This window comes from Gymnoscopelus microlampas (genome assembly GCF_963454915.1).
Source record: "Gymnoscopelus microlampas genome assembly, chromosome: 16".
In the NCBI taxonomy this organism is placed as follows: domain Eukaryota; kingdom Metazoa; phylum Chordata; class Actinopteri; order Myctophiformes; family Myctophidae; genus Gymnoscopelus; species Gymnoscopelus microlampas.
Window position 1 is genome coordinate 20,209,417 of NC_139953.1, and position 13,008 is coordinate 20,222,424.

The following is a 13,008-nucleotide window of genomic DNA, read 5'->3' on the forward strand; positions in this document are numbered from 1 at the left end:
AGAAATATGACTTAGAATATTAAATATTTTAGTAATTATAATTGTGAAGTCTTGTTAGTGAAGCAAAGTCCAGACGCTTTTGTTTTATGTGAGATTGTCCTAGGACTTAAAGTTTATGCACATAATTAAAGGTTGTATTCGTATTCAATGAATTAATCATAATAAGTACAGATAACTGTAAAACAAAGTGATGCAAAAATATATATTTTGATTTGTTAAAACGTAGTACATTGATTTAATCAAATTGCCCTCCAGGTACTGTCCCGACCCAGAATGCATTCTGACAAGGTCTCGGTGTTGCCATGTTGGCTTATTATAAGCGACTTTGGGCTTGTTTTTCTGTGAAGTTGCTTGCAAAAATTGATAGTTGCGGTTTTGTGGGCTTGTTTCCAAAGTGTAGGCTACTTGCTTGTTTAGGCTTGCTTCCAAAACATTTTTTTATTATTTAAACCAATGGTTCTCAAATATTTTTATGAAAATGCTTAGTGCCCAGGGGAGCATTTGTGTTGTTGGACTTGGAATGTTTAAAAAAAATATTCCAAGCATTTTATTTCAAGAGTTTTTGAAAATAGCTGATCTACAAGCTGCGATGCGTTGTGAGCTTGTAGATCGGCTATTTTCAAATGGCCGACGCATAATAAGTTTAAAGTGCTCAGGTGGCCTATTAAGTTGCTTCTTTGGGGCTTGTTATCCTAGACCCTGGTTGCTTATTTCTCTCACAAAATATGGCAACACTGACAAGGTCTTTGAAAAAGCGGCGCGGCTAATTCAAGATGGCGGAGATGGACCAGCTGTTAGACGAGAGTGAGTAGCGACACAATTATAGTAGTTTTCAACAACAACTACTGCTCGTTCCGGTCCCTTTAAAAGACGTGTGCGGGATTTTATATTAGTTACTAGACCGATAGCGCAAGTTTTCGTTGCGAGTTTACATTGTGTTTATATATATATAAAGCGCTACCGGTCTACCCCAAGACAGCTAACAGCTTAGCAAGTTGAGCTAACGACGATAGCTAACGCTGGAGTTAAAGCGAGTGTCGCGTCGCTAGCCTAGCTGGGTAAACAAATAAGGTTAGCTTAGCCAAGAAGCTAACGTTTACTAAGTATAGTTCTAACAAGAAATATGACCCGAATGTGTCAGTGTGAATAATTATTGCCTGAACAACACGCACTAAACACTCACTATTTAGCGTGGCGTGTTCTTTTTAAGCTCGCATGATGACACCTTGATTGGTTATAACGTAGGTTTAGTTATAACGTTATGTCTTACGTTAAGTACGTAACGCTTATTCTGCCAGTTTGACAAGGTAGTAATGAACGACATGCTAAATGAGCTGGTTTAGTCTCTCTTGCGTCTGTCCTCAGTGGTGGTGAATGTGACTAATGTTGGCAAGATAAAGTCATCTTATTAGCTTATTTCCTTGAGTCGGAACTGTCTTTATTTGATCAGGTTTTTATCTCCGTACTTGACAGCTCAGTGGGGTTTAGGCCCAACTGCGATAACATGAAGTCACCTGCTATGATTGTCTAATACTAGGGTCTTCAACGTTTTTCAGGCCAAGGACCCCCTAGCTGAGAAAGGGATGAAGCAGGGACCCCCCACTACATATTGTATAAAATTGTGTTGCAGATTAGACCTTTTCATAGATTTCATAAATGGCTTCATAGACTTGTTTGACAGCACTATCATCAGTGTTGGATTCATGTTAATGTGTATTTTCATCCCGGTGGGGGCTCCTCACTGGAAGGTGAGTCAGTAGGATACGACAGCAGTGACAGCACAGAAATATGTGTGGTGAGGAATAACGACCAAATTGGGGAGAAAAATGGGTCAAAAATAACTGGCTACTCTAAAAAGAATGTGTATTTTCAGACAGTTAACCACTTAAACCCTCAATATTTAGAAAACATGTACTTGATCTGCTCTTTTTTCCCCTACACCAAACCTCTTTGCAGATCTACAAGCTCACACTTGTAGATCTGCTGTTTTCGGCTAATGTTCCCCTCAGTAAAGGAATTCTAGGGTTCAAGTGGTTAATGTAGTTCCTATCACACAAGCATTTGGTGGCCCCACTGTAGTAACTCTGAGGACCCCCTGTTGAAGTCTCCTGGTCTAATACACGGTTTCATAACGATAGGCTTTTGCACCTATAAACAGTACATTCGATCACATCTGCAATATAACAACAAGGCAGTGTTTCCCTTTCATCACAAGTGAAAGGTTTAGAAAGCAGTTTGGTGGTGTTACTTACAGTAACATTTAAATGACTTTACTCTCCCTTTGTTGCAGGCTCTTCGGCAGAGGCTCTTGTCAGTTTGAAAGGTATTGTCCAATGCATGCAATGTTTGTGTGTTTGTTTGCACTGGCAGACATCCACCTTGATTGGCATTATTTCACCTGGTTGGATATTCACTTCTTTGGATTAAGTGCCTCTATTATTGACCTCCAAAGTGAAGGGCTTACTCCGACAGCACATTATTTCATACACAGTGCTAAATTGAATTTATAATATCTTGAGTTTTTATTAACATCTGATGGTTAACATCTAATGTGATATAGTAGAACTTGATTATTCACTCTGTTTTCTGTCCTATTGACTTAGTATGTACTATGTGAGACAGCGAGGGTTAGGTTCATGTTTGTTTGAACATTTTACTTGCTTTCTTCCAGCCTCGCATGTAAGGAAAATGGGTGTCATGTACACAGTATCTTTTCACAAGTTGTTTAGTAAGACTGTTGAGTCAGTACAGACAATTTGTACTGACTTGAGGTCTATCTTGTTTTGTTTCTTAATGGATGTGTTGAATACATGGCCACTGCTGTTCCTCCAGAGGGCAGTTTGTCCAACTCTCTGAATGAGAAGAACAGTTTCCCAAGAGCTCACAATACGCGAGGACGTCACTCGTCCCTGACGATGGACACGGTAAGAGAAATGAAGTTGGCTTGCCTTTTAAAGTCTTCTGATAGTTTAAATTATTTTCCTTGTATTTGTTGTGATTATCTTACCCCTCTTCATTTAGCTCAGCCAGTGTGTCACTGTTATTCTTTTTTACTCGCCCATTTGTCATGAGGGCTGTCACAATCATGACATTTTACTTGATTAATTGTCATACAAATAATTGCGATGAATGTTTGATTTCATTGTTTTTCCATTGAACATTAGAATATAAATTATATTTCTGCTTGGCTTTTCGGCTTTGTAAACAAGAATTGCACTGCGCAGATATGGCAAATACTCAAATATACAAAGAAATGACAATGACCAATACCAATAATCTAAATGTACTATGGTCAAAGTAGGCCATATTTAATCATAAAAACAGTGGAAATAGCCAATCTACAAGCTCACAGCGGGACCCGTTGTGAGCTTGTAGATCTGCTATTTCCTTTCTTGAAATGTATGAATTTTTTTTAACATGGAGACAATTATGCAAGATGATTGCAATTATCTAAAATTATTGTGATTTAGGCGATTATGTAGTAGTTGTGACAGGCCTAGTTGTCATGCCTAGAAAGTTAAGCACAGTGTTTTGGTCTTAGTACATGTAAAGGTGACAATATAATAACCATCTGACGTATATGTTTGTTGACCAGCCCACGCGGAGCTCCAAGCGGAGCCGTCTGTTCCGGGAGGAGGAGGAGCAGCCACCACCACGAGTTTCTTCCAGATCCCCCAGGAGGAGTCAGAGGGTTTCAACAACCCCACAGGTAAACCACCTCCACTTTATTTACACATGGCTGTATGATGGGGAAAATTCACATTGCAATGAAACAATGAAATCAACTGAGCAGGTAGTTTGCTCATGTTTTGCTTCTAAATCAGTACAAGTTATGTTCTTGTTCTGTCTGACTGCAAACTGAAGGTTTTCTTGAGCACCAATGATGGTCATGTTGAATTAAAAGCTGATAATAAAGGCTTATAGGTTTGATAATTGTCTTGCAGGGTATACACAGATAGTTAAAAAAAAATCTGAAAGTAATGCCAGCAAATACAGCCTTGACTGGACTAGACACTAGCTAAACGGGAAGGAATTTACCTCTTTAATTCAGAAGTAGTGTTTAAACTGCTTATTGAGTGCTTATAGTTTATGCTAGCTGGATTTCCTTTAGCACTGTATCTTTTGGGAAGTTGCTTGTTTTAATCTTCCGCTATGGACAGATTTTGTTCATGGATCATATTGTGAGCAGTCACCACCCACTCTTGATAGGCAGGGTGAAACACAAGCTCTCCCTCCCCTTTTTGTTGCTGCTTTCAGCACAAGCGCTGACTGTGCCTGGCAGACAGGCAAGACGGATAGCCTACTTGAGCAAAGCTTGACAGCAATAATTGAAACATGCTGCACCAAATAATACCTTGTAGAACGAGAATCAGCCTGTATGAGCCGCCATGGATATTTCAGATCCATTTTACTAGTTAAACCAAATTATTGCAGTTTTCAGCTTACTCTAATATACCTCAGGATAACAAGGTCATATGTCATCAATCTATTATAATGAACTAAGCTAATACTAGTAAAAGAAATCTCGGAAATTCTACGAGTTACACTTCTCTGGTGGGGATTAAACCAGGGCCACTATGTACCGCAGCTTTACGCACAGCGCGTGCGCACACATATGGATACAAATAGACTAAACATATAGATGCGTATCTCTAATTAAAACATGTGACTCGCATATAATATGAATCTTTTCAGTAAAACTTGAAATGATGACCAACACATGCTGTGCTTGTTATATATTTAGCTGCGACCTGGAAGGGAGTTCATCGGTCCAACTTTTTCAAAGGAACACACAGCTGGTCACTCACAGTTTATAACACGTTGTTCTATAAACAAAACCGCAAAGCAGACTTAAATTTGGATAAAATACTAAATGGTACAAATGACCTTTTTAACATAATACATATCATCTCTGCCGGGTGGAAATCTTAATTGTTAATTTTCAGGAAATGGGGAAAATGTTCCAATGGATCTAATGATGTTATTATTTAGAATATTAAAAAAAACTGGAAGTTCTACTTGTGGTGAGGCAGACTGTAAGCCCCATAGGCGCTCAGTCTGTTGGTGAAAAATAATAACTTGGAGGATGACCGACACATTACGACACTTCTTGTCTTCAACAAACTCTTTGGTCTCCAGTGTCGAAACACGTTAGTGTTACAGTGACTGAACCCAGACAGCGCTTCCTCCTTCTGTTTTTAAGTAGTTATTATTTAGTCACAACTTAGCACTTGTTTATATTTATAAAACCCACTGACAGAATTAATCACTTTCACTCAAAATGTTTCAAATGGGGTGAAAATAACATCTACAAGCGCACAACGCATCATGGCGTATTTTGAGCTTGTCGATGGGCTCTTTTTGCGACTTTTGTGTGACACTGTAGTATGACAAAGTAGGGCATTAATTTACAAAAAAAACAAACATGGAGAGGTTTCTGCGACAGCAATACACTGTGCAACTGTTCCCCCTTCACCAAATCCCAGAAAATTGGCAACCAATTGCTATGAGTGAAATGGATTGCAGATGACGATTAATGATTACTTATTTCAGTGCAAACTTTGTGGTCTTAAAGTCTTACATTGAAAGTGCAGATACCTGCATATAACTTTGGCTTGGATAATATACATTTAGTACTTTTATTTTAATGATTGGTAAAGAAATGTGTTTAAAAAAATAATTCAGAGCACATGCGATGCTGATTTATATTTTTGTTTCATGTATTGGTTTTGCAGAAGTTTACCAGTGTGACGACCCCAGATAAGAAAGCCTCACAGAAAATTGGGTTGAGATTAAGAAACCTCCTTAAACTCCCCAAAGCTCACAAATGGTGCATCTATGAATGGTTTTATTCCAATATTGACAGGTAAAGCTCTGTTTACTTTGAACTCAAAGATGATGCATTGAATTTTGATTATTATCAATACCATAAGGATTATCTGTCCATAATCCTTATGGACAGATGGATCGGTCTTTATCCTTACAAAATGTTTTTTCTTTCTTTTGACTTTTAGGCCGCTCTTTGAGGGTGACAATGACTTCTGCCTGTGTCTGAAGGAGTCTTTCCCCAACTTGAAAACCAGGAAGTTAACTCGTGTGGAGTGGGGCACCATCAGGAGACTAATGGGCAAACCACGACGGTATGCCACATCACAGCAGACTTTCTACTGCTTTTCTAACTTTGTGTTTTAGCCCCCACTAAACCTCCAGGGAGAACTATAGATTCACTCTTCATCCATCCGCCCTGCCATCTGTTCGTTCGTACAGAGCACATGAATCGTTATCACAACCATATCACAAGTCCATGTTAACCTGGTTTCAGCGAAGTTATGTGCGCTAATAACGCAGATGACAGGTGTCAATAAACACTGCGTGCAGGTGCTGTGGACATGATATCCAAATATCAAAAAGTGTTTTCTGTGAACACAGTACATTGTGTGGTATATTGGATTGCCTTGCAATACTTTGCCTTGTTATAGGTAGATCTTTGAGTTGTTTTTTTTATACAGCTATAGTATCTAGTTATTTTGTGTTTACCATATTAAATGAAGACAATGCCTCTGTCAGATTTTGATGTTCCTGTGATGTCTGTTCCAGGTGTTCATCTGCGTTTTTCTCTGAAGAGCGGACAGCATTGAAACAAAAAAGGCACAAAATGAGGCTGTTGCAGCAAAGGAAACTTTCTGACGTATCGCACTGCAAAGACCTTCCTGACGAGATCCCTCTGCCACTCATCATAGGAACCAAAGTCACTGGTGAGATGACCAGTGACTACATTTTGTAGTCTTATAGCAACCAGATTACATGCACAGTATTGTACTTGGTGTCTGAATGTCTGATTCTCCGCTGACTTTTACACATCAGGAAAGGTACAATGTTCCTGGCGAACTCTTAAATGGTACTATGGTGCTGATGGCATGGAGCCATGGTGTAACTTTGACATGGACTTGGTTCAGTCAATGCCCTTGTATTATAGTCTTCATTATACATTAGCACATGAGAGGGAATTCTGTGCTGGGTTCATAGACCAGCACACCAATATCATATTAATAATATTACAATGCTTCTCAGCCAAGCACAATGCAGTGCCAGAACTGTGTCAAATTTGTATTTGTATGAAGAACAGCCGTGTGCAAAAACCTCCGTTGGCCGGGTGCTTGATAAAAAACAATACATGAAAGGATGAGAAGGCATATCCACACACTAAAACGAAAGCTTCCTTGTTTATTAGTGATGTTTTGAACCAAACTTAAATTCTTAAGACAAATTGCATTTTCTTTGACATCCTTACATGCAATAGAGATGGGCACATTATAAATGACCAGATGGTACAAACACTGTTTTGCAGCTCGACTACGAGGTGTCCACGATGGTCTATTTACTGGACAGATTGATGCAGTGGACACCACTGCTGCAACCTACCGTGTCACCTTTGACCGCAACGGGCTGGGCACGCACACTGTACCTGACTATGAAGTACTGGTAAGACCTGCCAACTGTAAACGTTTGAGAGCCCTGCTTCGCCCTGCACACACTTGGCTGTTTGGTTTCGAGGACATGTCTAATGATTATTTTTGTATTTTCAGAGTAATGAGCCCAATGAGACCATGCCCATCTCAGCTTTTGCCCAGAAGCACCGCCCAGCACGCTATCTACAGAACTTAATGACTCCACCCAGAGGGCCTTACCCGTCCGCTACCACTCCTGTCCTCATGGTACTTTACTTTCTACTACATACACACAGCCTGGATCATATATTTGATAAACCTGCATCAATCAGTTAAACGTCATTTGACTTTGTAGTTAAAAAGTCAATATTTCAGCTTGCACAATGTATCATAATGTAATTGTTTTTCTGTATACAGCCCATACAAATGTACACATCTTTAACTGTTTTACTATAACAAAGCTGTCATATATAACTCTGTTGTCTGCAATTTCATCAGGACAACGACCCTCTCATCAGCCAGTCTCCATGGAAGAATAAACTGCCCGGCGCAGAGGGGGAGACACTTGGAGGTTTTCCTGTAAAGTTCCTAATCCAAGTGGTAAGTACTTCCTCTCTAAATGGAATACCTCAGTCTGATTTTTTTTCAGTTGTCTTAAAAGAATAACTGACTCTTGTTTATGGTGCTTTGTTTCATAGACAAGGTTGTCTAAGATTCTTATGAGCAAGAAGGAGCACATCAGGCATTTGAAAGATATGAACACAGAGGCTGAAAAACAGGTACAGTCTTCAACAGAATAAAATATTCACTTTAGCTCCACAACACAGGGAATTTTACTAATGTGCAATTGTCAAAATGTTGGCTAAACATACATTTTGTGTGTTTGTGTTCAGAAGTCATATTCCTTGCCTGTTGGTCTGGACTTCCAGAAGCGCTATGCCACCACAGTGCTGGAACTTGAGCAACTCAATAAAGACCTCAACAAAGTGCTGCATGAAGTGCAGCAGTTCTGCTGTGAGGTAAGGGGATGGGCATGCACTTGCGCACTTTCCTGTTCATTGTCTTCGCCAGGCCGAAAGGCGTGGCCGAGACTATGTTTTGCACCCTGTCCGTCCGTGTGCGTGTGGTTCCGCCTTTAAACAGCTAATCACCGGCACCGTTGGCTTGATCGCAGCAAAACTTTGCACACGCTCCCTGAATGCCAGAGCAGAACATCATTTTTCACATGGGCCTGGTATAGTGCCACCACAAGGCCGACTTTTGCAAAACACATTTTTTTACAGTACTCGTACAGATTTTGTCCAAACATCACGCAGTAAACAAAACAGGTCTTTCAGATTTTTCATATTCCATCCTGATTGGCTAAGATTGGATTCCAAGGTTTGCAGGACTGCTCCGTTTTGAACAAAATGCCTCAAATCAGCCTCATGGTGGCGCTATAACAGGCCGATTTGTGTTTTTACCTATAACTGCACCGATCTGTGTAAGACGAATCTGTTTGATTCTTCATATTCTATCATGATTGGCTAAGATTGACATCCAAAGTTTGCAGGAGTGGCGCAAATCATGAAGGCAGCCTCCGATTGCTGTGAAACACATTTGCACTACACTTACAGTAGGAAGAAATGCCACCCTTTTAACATTTCCCTATTACAGCGCCACCAGGAAGCTGATTTTTGCATTTTTTTAATATTACTCCTACAATTTCCCAAACATCACGCAAATCGGTACACATTATCTTTATTGTCAAGTGATCAAGACGGCTCTGTCCGATTTTCCATATTCCATCCTGATTGGCGCATTCCCAACATTGCTGGCCCACAATAACCTACCTGACCTGGCGGAGACTTGTGCTCCGAGGAGCACTTATTCTAGTTGAATATGCTACCCCTTATCAATGCATGTTTTGAAATCCAATTTATTTGGATGGGTAGCTAAACATCAACAACATATAGTCATTCATGGCTGACCAGCAGCTCAGTAGATGATCACACTTCTCCTGTCTAGCTTTAATTTTTTTCTAGTCCATCTAAACGTCATTTTATGATTTGTGAGTGTCAAGCGACATGTCTCACTACGTATCTGAAAACGTTCTTTGAGTTTTGAACATTAATAGTATCTGCGACTCATGGACCGTCGCCATAAAATGTAAAGAAGGAAGTGGATGTAGTCTCATGCCCCTCCTGTGATAAGGGAGCTTTCTTTGTCTTCCAAACAAATCCAGAGAACTTTTTTGTAGTTTCGGCGTCACTTTCTACGTGCGACACGTCGTTCAACACTTGTCGCGCAAAGCATAAATTGACCTTAAGTCAGCTTTGTATTTGTGTCCCTCGCAGCTGGCTCCAGACCAGGGCATGGCTCCAGCTGATCAGCCTACAGAGCTCCGGCGACGCTGTGATGAGGAGGCCCAGGAGATGGTACAGCAGACCAACTCTCTCAGGGACGGACAGCAGAATGTGACCAACCCCGGCCTCACGCAGCTTGTCTCACGCCTCACAGCCTTGCTGCTACAGATCAAGGTAATTGATCTGTAGATCAGGATATTTTACAGTTTAACAAAGTTTGAAATAGTACATAAATTGTAAACTTTACCAGGAATTCACTGGGAATGTATAAATAACTTTAAAAATGGTTGCGGTTCTAAAACTACTGCCTCTGGTACTGCAGGAACAGGTAACTTTCTTTCTACACCCAACATATATTTCCATCCCTAATACAGTATGTGGACATAGCCCCCTCCAAAAGTGGCCTAGCATCAAGGTCTCAAGATGTCTTGAGGACGTCTTTAGTGTGTCTGTTCATTTTCAGATCACCCAGGATGCATTGTAATGCCTGGTCCAAGCGGGGCGTAATTATAGAGACTAAACTGTTATACTGTACTATGACTGTTATATACTATATTATGCAACAGATAAACATACACTCACACAACAGTCGATTGATACTCATTTTTGTCCATGTTCTCTGCTTTGGTTGCAGAGTCTGGCAGAGGGAGGCGACCTGAATTCATTTGAGTTCAAATCTTTAACGGACTCCCTTAATGACATCAAGAGTTCACTAGACCCCTCCAACCTCAGGTGAAGAGACCTGGCATGGCATATCCTGTTTAGTTACTGTTTTACAATTCTTATGTGATGTTTTGAATCATTGTGTATAGTAATAATATAATGATGGCACCTTTCAATATAATATGTTAGAAAGTGCTTCACACAATTAAAAAGTATTAATAGAACACAGTAAACAATAAAATGGTAACTTAAAGTGCATAAAGCAATTTTTTTTACAGAACAGTCAGTCTAAAAAATGGGTATTAAAGTGTTTTTAAAGTCAATACAGAATTACCTTATCTGAGCTCTTTGGGAAGCGCATTCAATAGTCCAGGGTTCATGACAGCAAATACTTGATCGAATTTGATCTAGAAACTAGAAGCAGTATATCACACTCATTATCATTTATATGTAAATAAAAAGTGAGGGACATACGTTTAATGTCTTTTAGGCAGTTGTGAAGGGAGGCTAGTCTATGAGGATAATTGGGAGTAATGGGCACATATAGCTGCATATTATGTGTGACAATGGAAATGATTATTAGGTATTATGTGACCTAGTGGGAGCATATTTACAGAGGAGAGAATTTAACGCCAAATTGAACCTTGTGGTTCACCACATGTAATGTGGGCAGTGGAGGATGAGGATTACAAGCATTACAGAGGGGCAGGCGGCCGTGGCTCAGGTAGGGGAGCAGCTGCTTGGGAATGGGTTATTGTTGAACTGTCCTTGAGCAAGACACTGAACCTTTAACTGCTCCCGATGAGCAGGTTGGTGCCTTAGATGGTTTCCTCTGCCGTCGGTGTGTGACTGTGTGCATGGAAGGGTGAATGTAATGCACATAAGCACATTGTAAAGCGCTTTGGATAGATCTGCCTGACATGGGATCTACACCAATAAGCAGAGCCAGAGATACCCTGCATCTGTAGTTAAAAGAATGTGTAATGTAGAAATAACAGAACAATGTAGGCTACACAATTGCACTTTTTTTCCCCACTGATGACTATAACGGCTAGTTCGGCACACAACTCCCAATCTTTTAACCCATGTCGGGTGCAAAAAACAAACGTGTATGTTGCTAGTCTACAACACTAGTGAGTGACAGCAAGAGAACAGCCTGAGATCAGCTGTCATACAGAGTAGACCATAGCATAGCCTAATGGTCGTGAATTATTTTGTTCTTTCCATAATGGAAATCCTAATTTGATACCCCTGCTCCTCAAGTGTCTCCCTCAGTGAATATACAGTAAAACAATATAATAACAATATAATTTGTTGAATATGATTTATATACATGTCTATGTGCCATACTGACCGAAATGTATCTTCCCTGTATTCTCAGTTCCTTCCAGAACAACGTAGAAATCCACGTGGCCCACATCCAGAGTGGCCTTAGTCAGCTGGGCAACCTGCACGCCTTCGCTGCCAACAACACCAACACAATCTAAAAACGCCTGTATCCGCACCATAACCAGGCACAATGATGCACAACAGTGGCAGCATCCATGAAAATACCTTTGAAACAGTGATTTCACCTACCCTAACTTATGGCTGCAAAAAGAACACAACATGACTGTGTGGGATGCTGTTCTGACATCCAGTAGAAAGAAGGCCAGTATTCTGTCCACCTTCCTGCAGCTGTGAGGATGCAGAAATAGTGAGGAGGATCTGATCTGTTTTTACCCATCCATTTCTGTGTTAGGAAAATGTTTCACGTGCCCAGTCAAACAGCTGTTGCTACAATTCACCTCTCCAAGCTCCTGGCGATTATCATTTGGTTTCATGTGCCAAACAGTACTTCTTGCAGTTTTTATATAGTCCATATTTATTTATTTTTCGAGTAGGAGGTGTGAGGTTCTAAAGTGATATTTTACTATTTCTAAGGTTTTCATCTGTAAGTGTTGTGTTTCTTGACTCCACTGTTGGTAAGCACGGGGGAGACGACAGAATGTTTTGTAAAATTGTTTATTGTAGATATTTGTACAATACCTCTGATTGCTAGGATTTATCATCAACATTTCTGCTATGTATCCAGAAATGGCTTTTGTAATTTTGTGTGCACTGAAAAGAGATTTTGGTATTTTTATAAAGGAGAACTCTGGGTTTCGATGTCTTTTGACTCCCTAGGATTTACCTTTAAAAATTTGGCATGGCTATTGCTGCACTTCACTGTAAGCCTACATCACTGATGTAACGTAAATTTAAAACAAGACATTTCTCCTAGAGAATCTCAATTTCATTTTCAGTTTTGTAAAATTGTATATGAAAGTGCCAGGGCACATGTACATAAGTGTTGCAGTCTTTTTATATTAAACATGGCAAAGCAAGTTTTGGATAAGTAGTTTTGGTCCTCATCATTAACAGCTGTATGCTACAGCTGAATTAATAAACCAGAACTACAAATTATATTTTTAAAGCAATGAAATGTTTATTAACATGTTTACAATAAATAAGCGTTTTTCTGGGAACTTAAAACTTTATAATCTAACAACTTGTACAAGTGGTATCAACAA

At 39.9% G+C, this 13,008-nt stretch overlaps 1 protein-coding gene across 1 annotated transcript; it reads left to right on the forward strand.

The window, feature by feature from the left end:
* Nucleotides 1-752: 752 nt before the first annotated feature.
* Nucleotides 753-12,837, forward strand: lin9 (lin-9 DREAM MuvB core complex component). The gene is made up of 15 exons (XM_084081951.1): nt 753-804; nt 2,291-2,323; nt 2,833-2,924; nt 3,596-3,709; nt 5,736-5,866; nt 6,015-6,140; nt 6,598-6,755; nt 7,349-7,482; nt 7,587-7,715; nt 7,947-8,048; nt 8,147-8,227; nt 8,342-8,467; nt 9,785-9,967; nt 10,428-10,525; nt 11,838-12,837. Exons 1-15 carry the CDS (start codon nt 774-776, stop codon nt 11,941-11,943), a joined length of 1,644 nt encoding a protein of 547 aa, XP_083938077.1. The 5' UTR covers nt 753-773; the 3' UTR covers nt 11,944-12,837.
* The last annotated feature ends 171 nt before the right edge of the window (nt 12,838-13,008 follow it).

Bases quoted from the DNA above. Each gene is read 5' to 3' on its own strand.
- lin9 (XM_084081951.1), top strand. From the start codon at position 774: ATGGCGGAGATGGACCAGCTGTTAGACGAGA. The intron at 805-2,290 runs GTGAGTAGCGAC...CCTTTGTTGCAG, and splicing joins GGACCAGCTGTTAGACGAGA to GCTCTTCGGCAGAGGCTCTT. The intron at 8,049-8,146 runs GTAAGTACTTCC...TTTGTTTCATAG, and splicing joins TAAAGTTCCTAATCCAAGTG to ACAAGGTTGTCTAAGATTCT.